The sequence below is a fragment of the Buceros rhinoceros genome, unplaced genomic scaffold (genome assembly GCF_000710305.1).
Source record: "Buceros rhinoceros silvestris isolate BGI_N320 unplaced genomic scaffold, ASM71030v1 scaffold8252, whole genome shotgun sequence".
In the NCBI taxonomy this organism is placed as follows: Eukaryota; Metazoa; Chordata; class Aves; order Bucerotiformes; family Bucerotidae; genus Buceros; species Buceros rhinoceros.
In genome coordinates this window covers 51,536-64,417 of record NW_010397110.1, presented here as the reverse complement: position 1 = coordinate 64,417, position 12,882 = coordinate 51,536, and the positions used below count along the sequence as shown (strand labels likewise).

Below are 12,882 nucleotides of genomic sequence, written 5' to 3'. Positions count from 1 at the left end.
GCTGGAGCTGCTGGGGTGTTTGTGGCCAGGGTGTCTGTTCCAATCTTTTTGTTTTCATTTTTAGGGAAGAAAGCTCGGACTTTCGACCTCGAAGCCATGTTTGAGCAAACGAGGAGAACTGCAGTGGAGAGGAGCAGAAAGGTCTTGGGTAAGAAATCCGAATGTAGTCAGTTAATGGTTTTTAAAACATGTTAGGTCTTGGTGTGATGTTTGAAGTGTCTCAGACAGTCTCTCCAGAGAGCAGAAATCCTGCAGTTTTGTTCAAGGAAGACAGTCCTAGACAGGTTGGGGCTTGGTAGATAGTACAGCTGTTGATTTATGTATGTTTGTCTCTGTATGGGAGAGCAGTATGCATGTGCAGGGTTCCTGATGTGAGGCATAGCTTACAGACACAGGAAGAAAGTGCTTTTTGAACAAAAGACTTTTCCCTTTCTTCTTCAGCTTAGCTGTGTTAGAAGGGAAATGGTAGAGCAACTTCTGTCTTACTAGGTCACACTCAGTCTGCTGTCTGAAGTGTTGTTATTTATGGAGTTAATAAAGGTGAACCACATTACAGTGAAGAAAGCAAGTCTGTACAAAAGAATTTGATAATTATAATGTGGATTGTTTTTATTTTTATACTTATGTACAGAACAACAAGAACAGACCTCTGTGAAGTCTCATTGACTTTCTGGACACTGTGAAATTCAAACATAAAATGGATTCCAAAACTTGATTTCAACCATTTTTTTTGTATTGGCTGGCTCTAAGCACAACACTGTGTGTTTCTGTGTTGGAAAGCTTTTTATGTTTGATCCTGGTTCAGGTTGAGCTATCGTTCTTTATGAGAGATCATTTGCTTACTCCATGTTTTAGTTTAGGAGGGAAATCCAATAAGTGATTACAAAACCATAATATTTTTAAGTCAAGACATCCTGAGCTGCATCTTGAATGTCTTCCATCCCTCCCTCTCCCTCTGAAAGGTTTCTAGGCTCTTAACCATATAGAAAGCAAAATGCATTTTGTTGTTTATCAGGTTGATAATTTTACCAAAAAATGTCAAAGCTTTGTGTGTAATTCTGCTGCTTAACTTAGAAATAAATTTCTGTATTCATATGTGGTTGTCAAAAAGGTGTATGTTTTACAGCATTTTGTGAGAGTAGGGTAATATGAGCATTTTGTTTTCATATTTCTTGATATTTTTTGGAATATCTGTGGTAATTTTTGGAAAGGTGTCCTCTGCTACCCAAACTGTGGTTAGAAAGAACTGAGATCAAAATACCTTTCCTTGTGCTCTATCTTGCAGGTTTTTGTGTTTCTCTTCAGAGGAAAATGTTTCCTAGTTTTGCTGCAAAATATCTTTTACTTTTTAGTTTAGTTAACAAACAGTGAGAAAAAGAAGAAAGTGATGTTTCTTGTACAGGGAGAAAGTAACTTTTCTCTGCTTAAGTTATTAGAGCACTTTTAGAAATACAGTAGCTGCTCTGTTACCTTGTCATAATCCCACAATTCTTATTTATAGTTTGAAAGGGAAGGTTGTGTTTACTTTGATTTTGTTGCACTGTTCTACAGGTATTCTTTTTCAGTAAGTAAAGTGGGAATAAACTCTTAAACAACTTTTTGTGTTTATTTTCTCTAAATCATATTTGGAATTCACTTATGTACACTTGTGTATACTTATGTACTAATTTAGTTCTGTGTACTGTGAAAACTTAACTCTTTGAAGTAATCATATTGTTTTAGTATAGTGTTGAATATAGTGAAATGTCAGCATCCTTACATGATCAACTTATGTTTGATAGTGTGTACAAACTAACAACTGGAAAGTGTTTGCATTTTCCTTGTGATATTTTCTTTTTCTGAGTAGTCATTTCAGTAACAGTGGAAATGTAAGATACATGGAAAAGTAATCTATTTTCAGGTGAAATCCTTCATGTGCTGTTACTTTTTCAAGTATTTCATATAGATCTGAAAGTGCAGGAATTTGTTTTACTGCCCTCAGCAAGTCTCTAATTTTATTAATTTCTAAAAGTCTTAATTATTTGTCATTTATGCGCTCTCTGTTTTCAGAGGCTCGTGAAAAAGAGAAAGAAGACCAGGCTGAGAAAGAGTTTAGAAGTCCAGCTTCAGCATCCAGTGCCACAGGAGCTGGGTCCGCAATAACCGAAAGGTACTTAGATGTGGTGGGAGATTCCATGTAACAGCTTTCTTATCACGAAAACCCTCTTCATATTCTTTTGAGAGCATGAGTGTCATTTAACTCATTTAATTTATGAGAACATGTTTATGTTACCTGAAGTATTTCATTGGAAATACTGACTTTAAGATTTATTTTGTCTATGCTTTCTTAAAAATGTGTATTTGTGTATATTTATGTATATGTTATGTACATATAATCATGAATTTTGCAGTCTCCTCCCTAATCCTTTTTGGCATACTTTTTAAAAAAAAGAACAACAGCTTTATGGATTTTTTCTTTTTTTAAATTCTAATGCAAATGCAATGACTACATGTGCTGACTTAATGGGCAGCTACTGTTCCCACCTGTAGTCAGAACATGCTTGTTAATGCCTGCTGAAAAAGAAAGCAGAGGAGGTGGAAAGCCTCTGAATGCACATTGTATGGAGTAACACTGGGGTTGCTAAAATGTTTTGCTTTGACTTCAGTCTGGAATTTACTCTCAAACTTGCTGGCAGCTGTTTGTTATTGACCAACAAGAAATGCTACTGTTTTGCCAGTTTCAATTCTGAAATACTGAGAAATCAAAAGTAGCTGAATGTAATGAGGGCCACACAACGTCATTGTGTGACAGGGATTGCAGAGATCAGTGCGCTGTAAATTTTTATGTTTCTGTGTCTTTGGAATTCTAGTAACCCATGTGAGACTCTAGCATACCTAGATATGTATCTTAGGGGCTGTTAATCTACATATGGTAGATTATTATAGACAAACTAGTGTTTCAGACTGTGAACAAGTTTCTGTTAAAAATACTTTTTGCCTGTTGCTCTATGGAAGACACAAATGAGCCACTGAAATAACTGATTGCATGATATAATACCGCATAAATCCTGTGTTATGCCTTGTGCATGAGGGAAAAATATTCTGTGCTCTCATTTGCTTTTGATGAGCTTAGATACTTACTGGGGGAACTAATGAGGGATCATGTCAATTTAAATATAATGTGATAGTATACTGTATATGGATGACTTCAATGTCAAGAATCAATTAAAATAAATGGTCAGATGCAAAGCAGTCAGGTGATACGGAGCTCTGCTCTAGTAATATAATTTTGCTAATGGACTCGACAGAAGAGAACTCCAGGGCCTTTGTCTGAAGGAAGATAACATACTTTTCAGTATTTCCAAGTTATTTGGTAGGCTCTGGTGACTTACAAGAGTTCTGCTGGTACTCAGTTTTCAACTTTCTTTTTTAGTTTTTACCAAGCATTGAAAAGGGAGGGCTTGTCATGAAGGTGTCTCCTGGAAGTTTTATATTTCCTTGTAAAATATGACATGTAGCTTAGTACTTTGTACTAAAACCAAGAAGATAGTGAAGGAGTCAAGCCATTGTGACTCAGCCTTAGTTTAGGGCAACAATCCTACAACTGACAATTTAAGTCTGAGATATAGGACTCTCAATAGTTTAATGTATATTTTAGTTACTGTAAGCTGATCTAGTATAGAATATAGCTTGTTCTGTTCTTTGAAAATGGCAACATTTTCCTGGATATTACTTTTTTAAAATTTCCAAGTAGCTGTCATGTGAATTTTTTTTTAATTGTTAAAAAGGGATTGGACACGCCAAAAAAATGTGAAGAACCACTGATTCTTTCTGCTTTTGAGCTATTTTGCTGTAGAGAAATGTTTATAGTAGTTATGGTACTTACGTATTTGTGCATAGTACTAAGTTTGCTTTATGAAATGAAAACATCTGCTGGTGTATAGAAAGAAAAAACCGGAAGATAGAGTAGATGATGTGAGGAGAGTGAACACACGGGGGGGATATGCCCACATACTTGCACAAATGTTTTTTTTATTTCCCCTGTCTGTGTGCCATCCATGTTCTAATGCAGCTTTCTTTTTTTCCCTCTTACAGCTTGTTTCACTTACTGAGGAGGTAATGAGGGAAAGCAAAGCCAAACAAACAAAAAATTCCTCATACTTCTCTGAATCCTGAGAGGGGGGCTAGCAAACTGTTTTTTCGTTCTTTACAGCCTCTAGTAGAGTAAGACAGTAAGGCTGAAAGTCAAAGGCAACACCACTTGTTTTGACCTTTCTATCCGCACCAGTCCTGGTTGTCAGAAAGGTAGACGAGCTTTTAGTCTGGCTGCATTGTGATGTTCCTACACTTTCTTCCAGTGAGGATGGAGGGTACAAGGAGCTGTAGCTGAAGTACTTGGCTGTCCCTGCCAAGCTTGCAGTGTGATGAAAAATAGCCTTGCAATTCTGGTCATTTCCCATGCAGAGTGATTACACTGCTCTTCAAAATACTGAAATGTTTGAACTGATCGATTTATCCTTTCCAGTGAATAAGGGATTGGTAATTAGGAGGGAATTGATAGAGATAGGTAAGTAGGAGGGAAGTTAGGTATTTTTCTTGGGTGTCTGTGGAAAAATCTGAAATTCTGGGACTGGAGGTTGGAAGGGGCTCCTTGAATCATTATGTTGTATACATTGTTCTCACCGGCAGCTGCAGTGTATATTTGGTTCCTCTCCAAAAGTAATTAAATAGTTTAGGGAAAAAAGATACATGGTTTGCTCTGTTGGGTATACATATTGACTCTTAAAACACAAATCTTTTGCACAGTGTATTATAAAGTTGTTAGTTTTGGAGATAATTAATCTGAAGAACTTGGAAGGTTCCAAGGCATTCCTCACAAGCTGGAAAAGCTTCCTTTTGGAAAAAGGGTATTTATTACTTCGTTGTTGTAGAGTAAGAGAAGTTCTTTTTATTTGAGTTAGATTTATTAGATAATCATATCCTGATCTAGGTCTTTAAATGTGTTTCATCACTAAGCAAGGTTTGTATGTAGAGGTAATATCTTTTATTAGGCTCGTAAATATAGCTGGAAAAATTAGACAAGCTTTCAGATATTCAAACCCTGCTAATCACTAACTTCTGAGGACTTAATTTGTGTTGGTATTAATTTCTTTTAACTTCTTCCTAAAATAAAATTTCAGTTGCTCATCCAACACAAATCTTTGCTGTGCAACCTACTACCTGCTTTGTGTGCAACTGGTTTGAGGGGTGGCATGGGGCTGTGTTCTTTGTTGCAATTATATAGTTTACAATCTATTTTCTCAGTCCTTAATTATGCTCTTGTGTGTTTTTTATTATAGTTTTTAAGTGATAATCAAAACTTTAAAATACGCAAAGACTCTGTAGTCTTCCTTTTATTTTCTTTGTTAAACTGTCTTTTGTAGTCTCCTCACTTAAACTCGCATGCAAGTTCTTAAAACACAAGCTTCCAACCAAGTCTTGCAATTTGAGCTAATCTCACAGAATCTGAAAGGAGTATCTCATTTCCTCTGCAAGATATCACTGTAATGAAATACCGTCTCTAGTTAAAAGGCAAAGTCTTCTGCTTAATTACCACTTTCAGACCTTCTGCCAGTTAGAATATGACCTACTTCGTAACTACCAGCAGAGGGACCACATTTATTTTGAGTAGACTTAATGAATGTGGACTAAAGAGCTCTGCTTACTTTTCAGAAATTTTCCAATGCCAAAAATAATGTGTTCACGCAACTCATTTGAACGACATCAGAACAATAATTTAATGTAACTTTTACAATCTAGATTTGTGACAATATCAAACATTTGATCAGAAGTATCCGATGCCCTGTTATTCTTTACAAGTAGTTAGAAAGCAGGTGCTTTGTGTTCTCACTCCAGTTGTGAGCCTGGCTGGTTAATGTTTTGAGTTCCACCCAGCCAGCATAGGTGCAGAGCATCTGTTCAAGCTGCAACCAGAAGTAGAGTCTCAGAAATGCTCTACAAAGATATAATCTGTTGGCTTCTATGCAGTATTAAAATCCATACTACTGATGTGCCACTGTTGTTTCTATAATCTAACTTTTTTTATTTTGTCCAGTTTTTTGAACTGTCCATCACTATTTCTTTTCAAAGCTTTGTTTATGTTTCAAGATGATGGTGGGCCTATACTCTGTTAATAAAAATCAGTTTGTGTTTTGCTGCTAATTTCAGTGTTCACAAATTTACAATAGTGCTCAACATCTTTTATCTGAAAATTCCTATGGGTGTGCCAATGTTCTTTAAATTGTAATTTTTAGCATTTTTCCATGCAGGGAGACAGCCAGCAGTGAAAGTGAAGATAGCTCAGATGAAGAATCAACTGGTCCTTCCGTGCAATCCAAAACTTCTGCTCAAGGTCCAGTTGAGGATTCTGATGATGATGAAGATGGTGAATTCATTGGACCACCACTTCCACCTGGGTTCAAGGATAGTGATGATGATAATGATGATACAGAAGAGGAAGATGATGTAAGTATTTTGTTTGTCTTTGATGTTTTAATGCTTTAAGTAATCTCTAATCTGTAAGTGTGCTCTTTCCTGTATGATTGAAGTTGCAGATGAAGAATGTTGTTTGAAATGCAGGGGTTTTGTGGTTTTTTTTTTAATGATTATTCAACAGATACAAGTAATTGTTTTCATTTAAAAAATTCCAGGATTTAAAAAAAAAATGCATGTGAATTTCAAGGAAAATTCATCATTAGTTAGTATATATTGTTTACTCTTTTTTGATTTCACATTATGAAAGCACTACACAGACAATTATTTTATATAAATATTTTATATGGTTTGTTTCCCAGTGCATGTGAAGAATTTTTTATGAGAAAGGAGAGGTAGAGGTGGATTTGAATCGAGAGAGTACAATTGTGCCAAAACTGTTCAGAGAAGATGAACTGTGGTAATGAGGGCTTTGTTTCTTTGTTCTGGTTTGATTTTTTTCTAAATCTAAATATGTGCCAGACCAGTTTGTTAGAGTAAGTGTAGACTGTCTTTTCTATCTCGTTAAAAGCAAGGAAACCCCTAACACCCTAACTTGAGTATCACAGACACTCAGTTGACAAATCTCTATTTAGTTAAAAGCTGAATGGTTTGATGATCAGTCTCCAGAACTTCCTGGATTCAGTATTTTGTAGCAGTGAATTTTTTATGATGGTTTCCGTCTTGTTTTATAGCAACAGTGATAGAAGACCAGTAAAAAGAGCCTTACTTAGGCTGTTTTGAATCATTGGCTAGCAGAAAAAAACTGTGTGTCCTGTTACACAAATAGAAACCTAGTCTTAAAAAAAGAGATTCTCAGGTGTCTCAAGCGGTTCTTGTCAATTCTTTCTCAGTTTCGACTAGGTGTTCATTCTGTGTGTTCTTTTCCTGTTGTCATGGGTCCTTGCACCAGAACACCTATAAAATCTCTTTGCTTGCATCTTATGAAGTTTAAAACACATGTTTAGACTACTCAAAATGAGTAAGAGGAACTTCTTAAGCAATGACATAACTGATTTTTTTAGAGTGAGCTTAACCATATATGATCCCTTTTGTTTTTCTCCAAGGGGATAAGTGATGAGAAATTCATATGCCTTAGCTTGATGCATTGATGCCTGTAGATTTATTCAATTATCATACTGAACATTTTAGTGCCATGTCTCTTGTGATCTCTTCTATACCCCAACGTAACTTACTCTGTCTTAGGGTACCATCTGAAGGTAAATCCCAAACTTCCCTTGAGAATTTTGTAATCCTGACTTACTGTTGATCTGTATCAAGAATTCTCTTAATTTTTGGCTGTTATGACACTGTGGACTAAGTCCATATTCCTGAGGGTGCCATAGCCTCAGCAGATTTCAGTTCCTTTGAATCATGCCATATTGAAGTCACTCCTTGTTTTCTGTCCATTTTCATCTGTTCTCCCATCTAAGTTCTGCTTGTAAGTGCATTTTCAACTCATAGTAAAATCTTAAAGTACAGTGCTTTATCAAGAAATTTTATCAAACGTAGATCTCTCAAACAGGTCATCAGAATAATAGTTCCTGTCTTGAGAAGCACTTAGGTTTATTGATGCTGAAGGAAATGTTTGGTCTTGTTCAAATTTTGTCTCTAAATACTTTTCACCCTATTTCAGTATCATACAGAGTGTTAATGTTTATATGCATTGTGGTGAACCCAAATGCTTGACATTTTGGAAAAAACCCACAAAGAACAAGTTCTGAAAGTACCTATTAATAGCTAGTAACTGTGCATGTATGTACTAGGAAGTGGTACTTCTCTAAAAACGCATGCTTGTTCTTCACAGGTGTTTTGTTCTTTCTTTGGTATCCCTTCAGCAAGCCTTTTTTAATCACAGCTTTCCCTAGCTGTCCCTATTTCTATTCCTAGAAGAAATCCCAATCTTTTGCTCTGCTATAAACACTTCCGAAGTTTATAACTTGACTTACAGCCCTGAATAATTGAAGCCACACAGAGGGAAACAACCAGGCATTGGAATCAAATCCTGCCATGTATCTTTAATCTTTGAGAGAGTAAAAGTTCTCCAAGATGCTCAAGGGATTTCAGTGTATACAACAAAAAAATAAAACAATTTAAACTTGAAATCATATTTCAGTCTGGCAACTAAACCCAAGGTTAAACCACATATCTGCTAGTATTTCATTGAATAATTGCACGAGACTTTGCATCAGAAATCTTATAGCTACTAACCCTGATTTTTTTCTACACAGCCTTTATTGTTTATCACTTTGTTTCTATGTTGTGTCCTTACTACTTTGCCAACGGAGATTTGAAAACACCGTAACTGTAGGCAACAGTTGTCTAGGGGGAAAAGAAAAAGTTGTATTTCTGTAGAATGCTTTCTTGTCAGGGTTTTAAGGAATTAAGTTGATTTTTAAACTGGTTGCTTCCAGATTGTTCTTTGTAATAATTAAGAGAATTTTGCATGTGTTGGAAAATCATGTTTTAGCTGAAAATTTGTAATTTAGCTGAAAACCTACACTTAGCAGATTCACCAAGCAGTGGTCGTTCATCTTATATACCTAAATGTTTTTGTAACTCATGCCAGAAATTACTTGGATTTTCTTTGGCAAATGAGAATTTATACAGCTAGCTTGTGGTTTGACCATAGTTTTGTTTTAACACTAGATTAAAATTTAGGAAAACTTTTTCCCTGGTTTCATGGTCTATTAAGAGATGTTGCTTTCTGCGGTTAGTGAAAAGGCATTATATATTTAACCTGCTATTGTTCCATTCTAAGTAAAATACATATATATATACACACACCTTCCAATTAAGTGTGTTGGTGATGGGCTTGACTGCCTAAACTGAATTAGCAAAACTACTTGGTCGTGTCAAAGAAAGTTTTGCCACATTAGTCAAGTAATCTAGGACGGAAATACACTGCATATTCAACATCTGTTTTAGTGCATAATTGGCGGAAGGCTGGCATCCTTCGGCATTTCTTGTTGAGTAGTTTTATTGGGTTCACATGAATTGGGAGTCCTATACATGCTGCTGTTTCAGTTTATGATGTAATCATCATTTTTGTATTGGTAGTGATTGCTGTATGGATTCCTAAATATAATCAAACTGTAAAACGGTGTTCAAACTGCAGATAAGTGCCAAGCTGTAGCAGACTCCTCATTTATTCCATAAATATGAAAAAAGTAATTAAATGCTGAGCACCCATTTATGCTGCATAGCAGTGTGGGAGAACAGTATTATTTAATAACTGAGAAATTGGGGAAGATGGATAACATCTCCTTAGTCGTAAAACTGTGTATGTTTTCGGAGGCAATAAATTTGTTCCAGAAGTCTGAGTAAGGCTTTTAGTAGTAGAGGTAACTTATGAAGAGGGTGTTAGCAGCAACATAGTAGAAAATAACTATTTCTTTTTAATCCTTCTGTGCTGTAGTGACTGCATAGCTGTTTTCTGTTGTCTTCCACAAATATTGCTGGACCTTAGTAGGGCTTTTGTGCATTGAAAACTCTAAAGTGCAGTCTATTGTCCACACAAATAATTTTGTAAAAAAAAAAAACCCCTGGATTGTTACTTTAATGTCTGTCATGTGCCAATGAAGTTTGGATTTTTTTTTTAAATATATAATAGCTTGCATGCCTGTCATATTTATGGATTCTGAGTCTGAATTTTTTTTTCATTTTTTCTTTCCAAAGGGCAGTGGGCATCTTGTTTAGTGAATCTCTTGCTTTAGTTCTGTCAGCTTCTCTAGTATGCCAAAGGGAAAACAACATGTGTAAACAGCTGATTTTACTCCAACCTGTCTTTCTCAGTAGTCACTTTGTCTGCTATTTTAATTTCCAGCAAGTCTGTGGTATTAATTTTTAATGTATATGTAATTGAGTAGTGTTACAACTGGTTCGATAAAGTGAAGTTACTGGAAGCCAGTGTTAAAAGACCCCATTGAAAAGTTTCAGACAGAACGGTAACTTGCAGACTGGTGTGATTTAAGTTTGTCTGAACTTAAGACAATAGTTACAAAAACAGTCTAGAATAGATTTGGTTGAGAATAAGCAGAGCAGCAGAAATATGAGGCTTGTGGGTTTTCAGTCTAAACAATTAATTTATAACTATGAAGATTTTGTGTCAGCATGGATGCCAGAGGCCTTTGGGATCTAGAGCCTCCCCTTACTGATGATCTCAGTTACTTTCTTTCCTGTGAAGGGAATCAGGAAGCAGCTGTGCTTTCCTGATTTCCTGTTGATCGATTGGTGATCACAGTATGATCCTGTAAGCCCCAAGGAAGGCAGGTGTTGCTGTTATGAGAACTCTCTGATTCCTTTTCCTTGCTTGTATGTCAGGCTGTGGTTGGTATGCATGGGGGCAGAACCGGGAAAGGGGAAATGGAAAGCTCCATTGAATAATTCTTTTGTTTTGTTTCCAGATGTACTGTGAGACTGTCTCTCTTTTGTTATAATATTTTGCTGCTGAAATAACTTCTTTAAAACACAGGTGTCTATTTTTGACCCTGAAGGAAACAAATTTTTCTTGAATAGTTATGTGAGTTGCAGTTCTGTAATCTGAAATCTTGTGACCTTTATATATGGATAAAATACTGTCTTCACCCTGGTGTCTTGCCGCTGTCCCTCAAGCCTGACTTTAGATGCAGTTTTTATTACAGGGGCATTGCTTTTCCACCGTTGCTTGTTCAGTTATGTATGCTTTCTTACGAAAGACTGTCAGTAGAGACATTTGGAAAATTGCTTCCTATCAGGTTAGCATCGTTTGAGCCTAGGGCTGGCTCAGGACTAGCCAGCCTATGTTGGATATTTTACTGAATAACCATGAGGTGAAAGGAATAACTGGTGGTTATTATCTTTGATGGGAATTTTTCATACCTTATTGGTGTGGTTTTTATGGGAAGACGAGTAACAACTGTTAATTGCTGAATGTTTTGAATGGGCACTACTAGTTTTTTGAGTATTGTATATTTCTGGAATTTACATGTGATGAACAAGGAGAGAACATAGAAGGAGAGCCATAGATACTGTATTATGTATGTGAATTCTGACGAGTTACTTTTTTCTCTGAATTAATGTAAGTTCATTTTATATACATTTTAGCCATTGTGGTAGATACTGTATTTTTCTGTTTGATTAAATTCAGTGCTGATACTGATGGTAGCTACATTTAACAAATAAATGCCTAGATTTAATGACTCGTTAGTTCACCCTCATTTGCACCGGAAGTGATGGTTCCTAAGACACAAAATGGTTGTAAGTATTTATACAAATATATTACATTGTTTGTTTTGTAGTACTGTAAGAAATACTGCTGTATCAAGTGTATTCAAGGACTTTAGATACACTCAGTATCAATTCCCGGTGATATTTTTCCACTTTATAGTTTTCCTTTTTATGTGAAAGACTTGCATTAATTTGGGAAGTGAGGAAAGAGAGGAGTTGTCTATTTGAGTTGTGATTAGTGCTTTTCTATATTGCCTTTTCTCCTAATGGTCTATAAACCCAGTGAGATTGTCAGTGCCAGTTTTTCACATAGTTATAATCTGAAAGGGAGGGGAAGAGAGGAAGCAGAGCATCTCTTGTAGTCTGAAGCTTTTCAGGTTTGGTTTCTTTCCAGAAAAATGCACCTTTCTGGAAAAGCTGAAGAAAATCTTTTTATTACCCCAGTAATAAACCCCAGGGACGTTTTAAAACTAAACCAGCTTCATTTTAGAGGGCAGGTTCTTAACAATGGCAACATTTCAGGTGGGAGATGCAGTAGAGTCTTTGCCAACTTTTTTGCCCTGGCAAAATGTACCAGGTATCTAGTGTCTGTGTAATCAAAATCTTGGCTTGAGGGGAACAGGAGAGTAGTCAAAGCAGCCATGTCAAGGTTGGTGGGTGGGACAGCTTCAAATCTAGGACAGCAGCATTTTTCAAGGTAATGCATCACACCTAATAAAAGACATTAGTAAGAGAGTGTGTATTTATTAATGTTCTTTTCTACATGTCATTAAAAAATGTGCTGAGATCTTTAACAGAACTTACTGGAGTGCTAGCATCTTGTGACGCTTTTCCTCACGTGCATATATAGTATAGATGTGGTTGTTGGAAGAGTTTGCCAGACGGATTTGCAAGGCTTTATCTTCTGTCTGGAGCTTAGTTGCAGTTGATTTTTCTTTAGAATGGAGAACTATTTCTGCCTGCAGTACCAAAAAGATACTAATCGTGTTGTAATTACGTCCCTGAAACAAGTATACCCTTGGGCCTCTCCAAGGCTGTACTCTGATGTGGGCATATTTCCAAAATGATAGTGTATTTGTATTCCAAGTTGTAGAATCGTTTTGAGACCCTTTTAAATTTTTGTAGAGATTTAACAAGACATACCAGTAATACTCATTTGTTCGGATTGGAAGAAGGTAATTTCCT

At 36.1% G+C, this 12,882-nt stretch overlaps 1 protein-coding gene across 1 annotated transcript in view; it reads left to right on the top strand.

Moving 5' to 3' along the window:
- Positions 1-64: 64 nt before the first annotated feature.
- The window catches only part of LOC104502186 (WD repeat-containing protein 70-like), a gene marked incomplete at its 5' end in the record, with an annotated part of 44,017 nt that continues 31,199 nt past the window's right edge, over positions 65-12,882 (top strand). Inside the window, 3 exons of the mRNA XM_010146121.1 lie at positions 65-148; positions 2,050-2,149; positions 6,288-6,483. Of these exons, the coding sequence (XP_010144423.1) occupies positions 65-148; positions 2,050-2,149; positions 6,288-6,483 (380 nt within the window). The remainder of the gene's footprint in view (positions 149-2,049; positions 2,150-6,287; positions 6,484-12,882) is intronic.